The sequence below is a fragment of the Necator americanus genome, chromosome X (genome assembly GCF_031761385.1).
Source record: "Necator americanus strain Aroian chromosome X, whole genome shotgun sequence".
Classification (NCBI taxonomy): Eukaryota; Metazoa; Nematoda; class Chromadorea; order Rhabditida; family Ancylostomatidae; genus Necator; species Necator americanus.
In genome coordinates, this window is record NC_087376.1 from 19,362,344 (window position 1) to 19,374,666 (window position 12,323).

Sequence of the window (12,323 nt, forward strand, 5' to 3'; positions counted from 1 at the left end):
ACTTTGAAGGTCGGAACATTTCCAGTGTTCAAAGGGGATTCTCATGTGCGAAACATGTAGCCACCGGGCATATTTCTCAAACTTCACACGACTCTTTTCCCTAGATTTTACGTGGCTTTTTTTGCTTCTGCTACGGTTAGAAATTTCGAAAAGGACAGAAAGGCAGGACAATCGGCATCTTTTAAGTTTAAAGCTTTCCGTAACCTAAGTTGTCTTCGCTGCGAAATTCACGAACGTTAGTAGTTCTGAAACAAGTGAACAAGTACAGGACAGAAAAAAGCTGATCGTAACGATGGTAAACAGGTGCCCAAGAGGAAGAGTTTCCGTATCTCTGAGTCTTTGAAGGAAAAAAGTTCATTAGAGTAGATTTCTGGACCTTCTGAGGATGATTTCAAAAGAAAAATCCGGATTTTTTTGCGAGTTCATTTTCTAGCGACATTACGAGCCTACTGTGTACAGGCTTGTAATTTGTAATTATCCTGCCTACTGCTCTATCAGATCCAGTGATTTCGACAACTCTCACTATGTAGATTTTGTTTCATATCTCCTTATAATTGCGTTGCCCTCTGGATGTCTATATTCATTAGTGCATCTAGGGTGGTTGTTTCTGTCTCCATGTACGAAGGAATAGATTGGAGATTGACTTAACAGAACCGTATTTGCGTCTTCTCTAGCGTGTCAACAGGATAAGTAATGTCTCGGAGACACTGCCGGGAAATCTACGGGGATCTTCTTACCGATGCCCATCCTATTCCTATTTTTATTCCACGATATTTAGATAAAAATTTGTGTGAGACACTACGCATGTTAGTGCTTGCTCTGGAACATGCTTTCATTATACTTTTTATATCCTAAAAATCTCAACACCATGCGATAGAGATGAAGCTTCTCTATTGAAGTCAATGTCGGTCATGATAACAACACACGCCTAGGTTAAGTTTGATAAAAGCATTTATTGCTTTCCTTTATTTTCCATTAAGCAGTAATATGTGTTCAACTTGCTTTATTGACTTATTCGTAAATCATGGCTTGCTGCTTCACATCGCTATGCGCTGACTCGTTCCCATTTCGTAATTCGCACTGCTCTGCCACGACGCGAACGTCGTGCGCCGTCGCGGCCTTGATCCGGTGAAGTTAGTTGGGCGCGGCTTGGCTGGTCCAAGGCGGAGGGCTTCTCGATCCGTGCAGCAGTCGAAATTATGTGAAAGAGCGCGGTGTTAGAGACAGGTCAGCGGCTGCCAGCTGATTTTCGCGGATACCTACAATTCCGCACCCAAAACAAAGTATTGGGAGATTTCGCTCGAATGTGAATGTTGTAGTCAGAAGGGTATGTACTGTCCCACGTGTTCCTAAAGGTCTCATAACCTAATGGGCATGAGTTTATGAAGATGAGCTTGATAGGTTATATTTTATATAAAGACCTTTTATACACATTATTTATATACATAGAACCTTATTGTATTATGTTGTTCTTTACAATGTTGGGTTCAGATTTCTTGGCGTATCGGTGACCACATAACCGCTGGGTACGTCTCAAGTACAGTAGGTTTTGCATTTGCGAACACAAGATAACAGTTGTACAGAATTTTTCCCAGCTGAGTGAGCACATGCGTTAGTTTTCCACTTTATTGCAACGAATAACAACGTGCTTGGAAATATAACTGTAAAAAAAAATTCTCCTAGACGATCAAAATATTTGTAGCGCGGCAAAATATGAACCCGACGAAAAAAACCGCAAACAAACAATGTATGAATAGGTGAAAATTTTAACGGGAACACATTTCCGCCTGCTCAAAGTACTTATTAGCTAGTTTTCCTTTCATAGCCTCGATAGCGACTTCAGCCGCTTCTGTGTACAAATTATACGCGAGTTCGAAATTACGCGTAAGACCACATCCTCCCTCTCGATACAACTCAGCCATCTTCGCGAGTACTTCGTAGCGTGGCAGAACAACGCCTTCACCAATTGAATCATCGGTGAATCCGACAGCTTTTTCATACCACTTTATAGCATCTGGATAACTTGGTTGCGCGTTAGGTCCCATCCTACGACCAGTTTCAAAAGACTCGGCTACGAACAACATAGCGCTGCGATCTCCCATTTCTGCAGCAGTTTCCATTAATTCAAAAGCAAACTCTTCTCTATCGAAATCCTCTTCGTTTCCTCTTACGCCCATCCAAATATATTCGTCATCAACATCTTTTAACAGGTCATGTGGCATTCTGAAGGCCATCTGGGCCACAGTGATTATCGCCTCTAGTATACCACAGCGTCTTGCGATATCGAGATGGAATAATGCAGAATCCTTGTCGTACTTCACGGAAGAAATCAGTGAACTGATATTTATTCCAGACCCGCCTAGCTCAACAGCACATTCACGTTCGTTATCCTCTTCTGCCACAAACTTGCCTAATTCGTGATATCGTGCCATGTCAAGATGAATTTGACCCAATATTGAAGACTGATGGGGAATTCGCGACGATTCAGCTCTCAACTGTTCCATTTCCATAGCTGAAAGTATTCCAGCAGGTATAGACTTCCTCCGTGACCAGTACTCTTCCCTTTCCGTATCCCGAGTTATTCTAGAAGAGCTTCCTAACGAGCTCGATCCAACAGAACTGGCCAAACTATCCGCACGGTCACGATGTTCGATGTCAGTCCTGTGAAAGCCAACCTTTCTTGCAGGGAAATGGAGATCCTCTTCGTCTTCGTATTCCGAGTCGTCTGTAATTTCGCTGAAAGTGCAACTTGCAAGATCGGCAATGATTTCATCGAGGCAATTTTCGCAGAGACAGTCGTTATCATGCAATTTCAAATTATCAGAAACTTTTAATTCATGTCGGGTTCCGCTCACAGAAGAAGCGTGGCTCAGTATGGATAATGATCGTTGGCGAAGAGATTCCATTGCGTCTTCTTGAATTAATTCAGGAACGATAGCCGAACAAGCACTAACATGCCGAGAAAATACAGTCGACTGGCTCACGCTGATGGGAGATATCTCTTGTTTTATCTTAGCACGCTCCGTGTTTGATAAATCAAACTCTGTCAAACATAAAGAGTGGCAAATATCGTTGCATAGATGAGAGTGGAAAAATAAAGCCATTCCACGAGTGCCCAAATTACCATCACCGTAATCCGTACCAACAACAGTGTGTATTTGTGGATCTGTGTAAAGATCACCAACGCCCTGGATATCCACAACGATCATCTGATGTCCGGATCTTTCAAAGGTAAAATGAGAGAATGCTTGCGGTGTCTTACGCGCAACGTCAGAAACGAAACCAGAATTGGAGTTGTATTTGATGTAGTCACCTTCAATGAAATGTTCAAGATGGAATAACGGTTCTGATGGCATATCTATCATTTCAAGAACACAAATCTGGACTATGTCTATCTTTTTTGGTGGGTCGTAACGATTAAATTCTTCAGCCCACAGTTTCGCATCCATCTGCAACTTGACGTCTTCAAAAAGAACAGAACGATCCACTTCTTGGATATATCTCTTAGCTACATAGTTATGAGCACGTTTCCAGTCACAACAGTGGCTGTTAGATGGAAGTTTCTTTAAACGAAAACATTCCCTCATAGCACCGCGAGCAAAAGGTTCTTGATGTAAACGCACTTCAACTATATCTTCAGTCCAGGTCTTTCTAATTGATGAATATCTATAACGTTTAGCTCGTGTAGTGGGGACCTCGTACATAAAAAATTGCGACCATGGATCAGTAGTGACTTTGCGAGCTTTACGAGCAGCACTGCGCCATCTCTCCATCAACGTAGTAATATGACCACTATGTGTTGCATCCATCGTGTTAACTTCGGCCTTGGAGTGTACATCTTCGTTGGTGAGTACGCAGAAGCTGCGCCGGTCGGCACCATCACTCGGAGAGGTATTTGTACGGAGACTCGCTAATTCGGCTCCGACCGCTTGCGAGCCAGTTCGCTGCAATATACACTCCGATTGAGTAATGCCGACCGGCGCAATATATTTCTCAAGCAAAAAGCCGCTACAAATCGTCGCTCGATAAGGGGATAAAAATAAAGCTCACCTCCTCAAGGTACGACTCTACTTTCTGGTTGTCCCCAACAGTGGTGGCTTGCAATGCATTTATAACGTTGTCACGATTCATTTGGAACTAGAAAAGAAAAATTATGCCCCTACTAATTCCACATGCACAAGTACTATTAAATGAAAAATGCAGGTATTATTGAGAACAAAACGACCAATAGTAATGGTACATGTTGTTTGTTTTCTTGGAAGGAGAATATCACCTTTGTCATGATAAATCACTATAAATTGAATTACTGAACGGAAGTGGAATGTGGGAGTTTCTTTCTGTTATATATATATATATATATATATATATATATATATATATATATATATATATATATATATATATATATATATATGCATACACTTGTCATATCGTAATGAAAGCACTGCCGCACAGGAAAAAAGATTGGGGCAAGTTTATATATATATATATATATATATATATATATATATATATATAAAACGATAAAAGGAATGAGATGGTCCACTCACGAAATAAAGACACCAAATGTGGCAACAATCAATTCTGAAAGAAAATTATACAGGTATTCTGCGTTCCTCGTCGCAGTGCGATGAAGAGGTTCGAGCCGAACTACAGAAACTTCGACAAAATAAAAAAACTTGAGAACTGCAAACGGCAGGACGCTATCCTTTTTCTGACTATTTACGCGCAAATCCTAAATCCTAAAGTGAAGGGGGTAAGCCCATGACGTTCAGCTCAGGTGATGAGGATCCCTTCGCCAACCTTCAAAAGTGAAGGAGGTCGGAGCACCGGCTCCGACTGTCGCATCTATGATCCCCACCGAAGTGAAATTTTTTGGCATGTGAAAAAAGCACTGACCACGTAAATAGTTAAAGATTCTGCCCAAAATAATCATTCATCGTAAGATTATGCGATAGACTCCACAACTGAGTCATGAAGCATAGTGAAAATAGAGAAGAAATTGATAAATCGATGAAAGCGATACTTTCGGAGAAAGAAGTCATCATATTCGTGATAAGTAAACGAAGAAGCTCCAGCTAGCAAGACTTCACTTACCCTAGGTACAAAGTGGATATCGTTGTCGATCCGTACTAACGACAGTATGCTACCGTTATCGGCAAAATGTCACTAATTTGGTAACCACCACCGTCGTTATACATCCACAGCATATATCAATGAAAACCAGTTGTTGAGCGATAGTGATGATAGAAGCTAGGACTCTCGATAGGTATGGAAGTACTACCAGGCTAGAGGAAGAAATCGCATCGTTCATGACTTAAAGCAATTACTAGGTATCTCAGTAGTAGTGACCAGTTTTCATTTCACTACCAAAGGTGCTGCGAGGAGATAGTGAAACCGAAGTATGGTTTTGAAAATTTCCGTTTCGGACATCCAGCCTTAACGACAAATAAATTACTAGATTTCGTCGACGAAGAGGTAGTTAGGGTGAGGCACTCAAGACTGCTCTAACCGAACTCTATTTATAGCGCAAAAATCGTCCCTAGAGCACAAAAACAGTTCTTAATTGTTGAATGGTTTGGCCAAATTTTCGATAATCAGACCCACACATTTGAGGGAAGACTTCTGCGGTCTATGAACGATTTTCCGGCTCTAATTAGCTAATTAATTAGTTCCGCTAAAGCAGTAGTAAAGAATGGCCCCTCTTACATCCTTTTCGTCGATGTCCTCCCACATCATTACAAAATAACCACAAGTTATCCACCAAAGAACACTATCACTGTAAACGTGACACAAAAGTGATATGACGAAAACCTCTCGAAAATGGCTTCATCATCATTTATTCAACGAGCCACCAGTCAAGATTTACGAAAAGGACGATACTTGCACAAAATTGCTACGAAAGGCTACAAAAGATGACATTCATCATGGTTGCGTCGGGCAACAACGTGCATAGGACACACCCCTCTGCCCTGGTGTGGCTTTCTTAAGTTAACTGCTGTAGTAGTATCGGAACTGTTTTTAGATTTCAGCAAAAATAACGTAGCCGGACCGAAGGCGCCGGAGGAACTCAGTTGCCCCTTATTTCCCGACGCATTAACTTACTTTTTTCTCGTAGTAACTTCAGCTTACATGTCATAGATCCTCTAAGACTAATGCTTGTGTCTTAAGGCCCCGATAGATTAAATCATCTATTTCGACCAACAGAGAACCACAGAGAGAACGAAAATATTCCAGATGAAGAGTGAACAACTAAAACAATGCTGAGTGCACCACTTCCACAAACCATGCGGGCACTACGGAGATGCGACGCGGTCGCAAAACAAGCGTTCGCTGGAGCACGATAATTCGTGTTACTCTGGAACACTTCTTTCGGGAATAACTACGATTTTGATGTCGACGGTTTTTGTGTGGTACAACTCTAACAGTACAAAAGTTTCTTGAAAAGAGCTGTTTTCGTATTCAAACAAGTGGCCCTGAGGAATCCAAAGATCTCCCGGAAAAGCCTTTCTCAGTGGTAGTGATGTGAGCAATTTTGGAGGAACTAAGAAGAGCAGATTCGGACGAATCATTCGCAACTCAGCAGCTGAGCATCTTTAGCTAGCAACACCTAATATACATCTTTTGACATCATGAATCCAGCATGAGATGTCCTATGAGCATATGAAAATAATGTTTGATTCCAAGAAACATAAGTTCATCAGATCGCATCTAAATCCCCATACAGTGGTGGCGGCTTTGGCGTTATGTGCTCGCATGACAGGGATGCAGATTAAAATAAGTGATAGACAAGCATCTTACAGCATATTTTTGTCACATTTAGCAACAGTTGTTATGCATCATCTGTTGTCTTAAAAACATCACCCCACGAATCTGATATGGATTTCTGATGGTTAAAGACTATACGGGATCGTAAATTGCAGAAACGGGTGGGATCTCGCTCATTTCTTCCTAATCGCCGCAAAAAAAAAAACTGCCTAGAAGACCCAACTTGGAGCGTTCCGGGGCGCTATTTTCTGCAGCGAGTTTTATTGGAGCGCGCCAGCCTTGTGGACGTGCCGCATCTTCTGGGCCGTTTTTTTCTACAGAAATTAAGAAGAAATGAACGGAACCACGCTCTTCCCCACAATCTACGATCCCGTATAGGCATAACCTGCCTGAAACCCATCACCCCAGATTCGTGGGGTGATGCCTTTAAGTACTCCGACAAAGGAGTAGTCCAGCTGCGTCGACCACGCCATCCTGGTGGATCGATCCTCTCTCTCATCCGCAGCCTTTGTTGTTTCATATGGTCTAACATAATGTAATGAATATTATTAATACAAACCTTTCCAACTCCCGTATTACATCAAATATAGGAAGTTATTCCTATTACTTGATATGGACGTTCCGGGTAGATTTTAACAACAAAATTTAAGGACTTTTTTAAATTGAGGAAACAAGTTATTCAAGTTACTTCTTACTCTACAAGACAACGACGCCACAAAAAACGAATTTAGTGAGTTCTTTTACTAACAAACTGTGTGTTGCAGCGAATTTAACTTGAAGGAATCCAAATTAAGATATCACAGTACGGGCGAAAAAGCTCCTAGATTGCACGTTCTCTAATAGTCTTTCCTGTATCCTGAGTTATACTTTTCAATAACTCTTTATATACTTATGAAACATGGAGTTAACAATTCTTTACAAATGACTTGTATGAATTTTCGCTATTTTATTCGCTTTCCACGAGCGCCGGAACTATACAACTACCTGGTTCTTGAAGTGCAGTCTTTCTGTAGATGGCGGTTCTTTGTCAATGATAGAATCTTTGGTGCGAGTAACAATGGGGTAGTGACTGACACGAGTACGAATACCCACAAAACCTCAGGTCAGCTCGCATGCTGCTTCTTATATAATGCGCCAATAACGACAGCAAGGATACATTGAGGTTAGATGGTGCGCTGCCTCTTTACTACAATAGTATTACAATGTTGCGGCAATATTTTTGTAACAATGGCATTACGAGGATAACGAAGTACGGAAGAGGTTAGGCGGCTATTGCCGCACAGTTCTTTTCACAGTTCAGGGTAATACTTATCCAGCCTACTAGCGCAACTGACTGCTAGTTTGTAAATTTATATGCAGAATACGAACAAAAGTGAGTATCATTCTCAGTCGTCTCAATCGTCTTTTCTCTTCTGACTTCTTCTTAGTTTCATATTATCTCTTCTGAACTTGTTCGCAGCAACCATCCTATCAAAGTACAGTATCTGTAGTATCTCTACGTAGTTGAGCATGCGAAAGCAATAGAAGATTACACTCGTATGAAGAGTTGGCCAATCTTGCCACCCAACTTTACACAATGAATTAATTCTGCCCAAACAGCGATGTTTTGTTGAAAACGCTTTAGATTTAAGATTTAGATTTTTTTTCTTTAGATTTAGACACGGGATTGATGAATGTTAGCACCATTAGGATGTCCCTTGAAAGATCTCGAGTACGCCGACGATGACGTTATATTCAGGGAAAACAATGCGAAGCTTCAACATGTTGTCAACCCTGTACCAAAGCTAGCTGCAGCTAAGTACAAGCAGATGTGGGAACTTCGGGCAGAAATCAGAATGCATGGACAACCGATCTTGTCGATGAGGTCTATTATCTGGGCTATGTGCTGAAGAACAACAACACCTACTAGAAAGATATTCAGCAAAGATACGCTAAGGCCACTTTTTCATTTGACTCCTTAACGAAATGCCTGTTTTCGACGTCCTTCACCAACTAAATCAAGCTGCGAGTCTACCTATCTGCAATTCGCCCTATCGTGATAAAATATCATGATATGATTAGAGACTTGGGCAGCGCCGGCGACGGTGATGGAAAGGCTTTATTGCACTGAAAGGAAGCTGCGCAAACGGGTGCTAGGTTACTTTTGCTTAGGGTATGCCACAATGAAGAAATTTATGCGGTAATTGGTGTGGTATACCGGCGGGTGACACATGGAAGATATAAATTGGACCACCATCAAAAGTGCAGACGGGAAATCGTCTTCACTTCTTTGATCATGTACTAGTGAGACCAGCAAATCGCCTTGTTCAACGTGTTCTGAGGAGTTGTCGGGTCCTTTTGAAATCAGATGAAATAAACCATCTGATTTCAAAAGGCCACACTTCTTGAAGGGAACATGACGCAACCGAGAAAGGTTCGTATCAAAATCACTTTAAACTCGGTGCAGTTGCGTACACGTTCGAAGCGGCGCGGTGGTTCCAGTTGAGCAGGGCCCTCACTAGCACTGCTCACCGCTGTTGTCCGAGTAAAGCGATGATCACCTCAGTCGGAAACGCTATACTTCTTGAAGCGGATATGACTCTCCAAGAAGTATAGCTGTCCTTACCGCTGCTTCGAACTCACCCGCTCACGTAACTAAATCGTGCTTTAGGTCATTTTGATTCGGCTTAAATAGTGACTTTGTGCATCTGCAAGTGGGGAAAAGTTGTTTAGGACTCACGGCGGTTCTGTTGGTTATCAGCGGCAAAAATCGCTTTCGTGGAACATGATCGCGTTTGTTTCTGACGAAGATGCAGGACGCAATCGCATATTGTTTTTTAAACTCATTGGAGGAGAAATATAGAAATTGCCACTCTCAAAACGGTGTCTCGTTATCGTTATGTCTAGTTTATGCGACAAGTCAACAAATTTCCCTCCTGTGTCACTAACGGAAACCCTAATCTTTCCAGCTGCACAAAGATTTCATGTAGCTGTCGGCACTGAACACCAGAGAGGTTGCAATCGAACTTTTTTTTTTTTGAGGAACGCTTCAGAACGGAATATACTGCTCGACACTTGTTGACTACAGTGAGGTTAGGGCGAGACGGTTTATGCACCATAAGCGGGAAAGGAATGGAGAGAAATGATGAATCTGTCTTTTTTGCCTTGTTCGTGGCGCCAGAAAAAACGAAGCTGCAGAGTTCATCTAGGCTACCGAAGCGAGAAAACGACTAGGATGATGATCTGCGCACACAATGCGCGAACGCTTGCATCGGGAGCGTCCATTGAAGATCTTATGATACAAGCCAGGAAGACTAACTACACAAGAGGAAGAGGAATTGGTGGGGTTGGCGTTCTTGTCAACATGAGATTGGCAACTCTGTCTCTCTTTGTCAACACATTGTCTTTAAGGTCCAGCATCAACCTGCGATGAAACCGACGTCGATGCCCTCTATGCGTTCCCACAAAGTTTCACAGAGAAGATAATAACATCTACAAAGTCATTGTTGGTCACATCAACGTCAGAATTAGCCCTACAAGATGCCTGAAGAACTTCACATCAGAATTCACGGTCTCCAATGGAATAAGCACAGAGACAGGCTTTCAGTGTATCATGGCGACTAAGACTACCCATGGTTTTTCTTAATTCCAGGAGCTATCCTCTTTACGAACGAGCTGCAGGCAACCACGAACTCATCTTCGAGTTCATGAGGTTTGTAGAGAAGCGACGCAAATCAAACAGCTACAGCTTATAGAAAGGAGATGGAGGGAATCATCTGCGACCTCTACTCTGATCTTTTCGATAACCAAGTCAAATCGCCTCCCACCATCTGAAAAAAAGGTTGACATGTCATTCCAGAGGTTTTCTATTGTGTAGTGCGAAATCTTTCGCCAATCCTAATGAACACACCATCGGGCTCTTCACTTGTAATCAGTCGGAATGCAAGGTTAGCAAGCAATGGGAAACCGGTAAGACCTTGTTTTTGTGTAAGAAAGGAGATTCACGCAACATCGGTGACCATCGCCCAATTTGCTTACTGTTTATCATCTACAAGCTTACTGTCTAGTAGGGTCTAGCGTCACAACAGTAATTCGAAACAGGGTTAAGAGGTTGAGATGAAATACAGCTTTGCGAACAAACAGGATTTCGAAAAAGTATTCAGCATGCTGGATCACATTCACACTATTTCGAACCTTGAGGAATCAATAGAGTACAAGATGAAGCTGCTTCCACCTACATAGACTTGAATAAAGCTTTTGATTCATTTGAGACGAACGCGGTTATGGAAGCCTTGGACTACGAAGGCGTCCCTTCTGCAAAGATAAAGATGCTCTTTGTGTTAACTAGCAAATTTGCTATCAGAATTCCTCTATTCTGTATTAATGTCACAACCGACGTGGTTCGACAAGGTGACACAATGTCACCTAAAATAAGCAGTACCACTCGTGAGAATGCGATGCGAGGATTGGAATGTGATAACATGAGAGTGAAAGTTGATGCCCGGCGATAACACCATCCTCGCTTTGCTGATAAGATCCTCTGATAACAAGCATCAAACAGGCGGAACAAATGCTGGGAACTTTATGAAACGTGTAAAAAGATCGGTGTCTATGTAAACCTGTTCCATGAAATGAACGGATTGGTTTCTCATGCCCCATGTTCATGTTCAATGGAACGAATATAACTGAGTAGTCCAGTTGCTTGCATCTAGGTGGGGAAGTTAACGTGATGAACGGCCTGACATTCGAACTGGGCTAAGTGAGCGGTTCGGGGAGCACACAAGGGGATCAGGAATGTACTAAAGAAGATCAAGAACGTCCTATCACCACATCCTGTCACCTACTCAACCCATTAAAGGGGGCGGATACGTAATGTGTTTCAACTACAATCACTGAACCTTTGCGCGCAATTGGGATAAACGAATTTGTTGCAGATGCGCGCTCGAGCAGTTCGACAAACAACGGGAGCACAGGGGACAGGTTTCGACGTTTCTCATTTACCTCATTCGCTGATAACGTAACAGTCCACCACTTTCAACAACTATGAGTCGCAGGGGTTTTTATAAATGACCTAACGGCCCACCCCGATCGAAAGAGAATAGATAGAAACATGCACCAGATATGGGGCCACTTCGTTTGTGATTGCAGTGTACTCACCCTTTCTGTTCAATTTTGAACTTTGCCAGTAATCCAAAGTGCTTCTGGTGTTTTGCCTGTTATGATCTCGGACTCGAATGATAATATAGTAATTTCTATCCTTATTTCAGATTTTTCATCGCGTATTCCACACTGTGCTCTGAGTAGGGTGGAAACATTAGATTTCACGCGCCCATCTAAATTGATCTTTAGCCGAGTACACAGTGGGCGTACTGTTGACCTTATGTAATTGTTGTAAATGTCGTTACAGCCAAAGACGAGTAGCTTTACTGATGGCGATTAAGGAGAGAAGGATCTCCCTCACTAGAGGGATCACAGCCGATTAGTCGCGAGGCTACGCGGCGCGTTCCCGGGTGGCGGATAGGGGGCTAATCGCGGGCCAGAAGCGACCTTGTGCTTGCCCAGAGAAGCGAGTGGAT

General features: G+C 42.4%; 3 protein-coding genes across 4 annotated transcripts; 2 read left to right on the plus strand and 1 right to left on the minus strand.

The window, feature by feature from the left end:
- Positions 1 to 1,766: 1,766 nt before the first annotated feature.
- RB195_024190 (uncharacterized protein) lies at positions 1,767 to 4,131 on the minus strand (the record flags this gene model as incomplete). The annotated part of the gene is made up of 2 exons (XM_013446451.2): positions 1,767 to 3,944; positions 4,051 to 4,131. The coding sequence occupies 2 exons, from the start codon at positions 4,129 to 4,131 to the stop codon at positions 1,767 to 1,769; spliced, it is 2,259 nt and encodes a 752-aa protein (XP_013301905.2).
- A 4,310-nt stretch (positions 4,132 to 8,441) lies between these two features.
- Positions 8,442 to 11,258, plus strand: RB195_024191 (uncharacterized protein; the record flags this gene model as incomplete). 2 transcript variants are annotated; one of them, XM_064211875.1, is made up of 4 exons in its annotated part: positions 8,442 to 8,632; positions 10,400 to 10,459; positions 10,625 to 10,716; positions 10,948 to 11,258. In XM_064211875.1, 4 exons carry the CDS (start codon positions 8,442 to 8,444, stop codon positions 11,256 to 11,258), a joined length of 654 nt encoding a protein of 217 aa, XP_064067756.1. The 2 variants fall into 2 exon arrangements, with proteins under 2 accessions (XP_064067756.1, XP_064067757.1); XM_064211876.1 differs by lacking the exons at positions 10,400 to 10,459; positions 10,625 to 10,716; positions 10,948 to 11,258 and having other exon boundaries at positions 8,442 to 8,657.
- On the plus strand, positions 9,983 to 10,295 carry RB195_024192 (uncharacterized protein; the record flags this gene model as incomplete). Its single annotated transcript, XM_064211877.1, has 2 exons — positions 9,983 to 10,088; positions 10,159 to 10,295. 2 exons carry the CDS (start codon positions 9,983 to 9,985, stop codon positions 10,293 to 10,295), a joined length of 243 nt encoding a protein of 80 aa, XP_064067758.1.
- Positions 11,259 to 12,323: the final 1,065 nt, after the last annotated feature.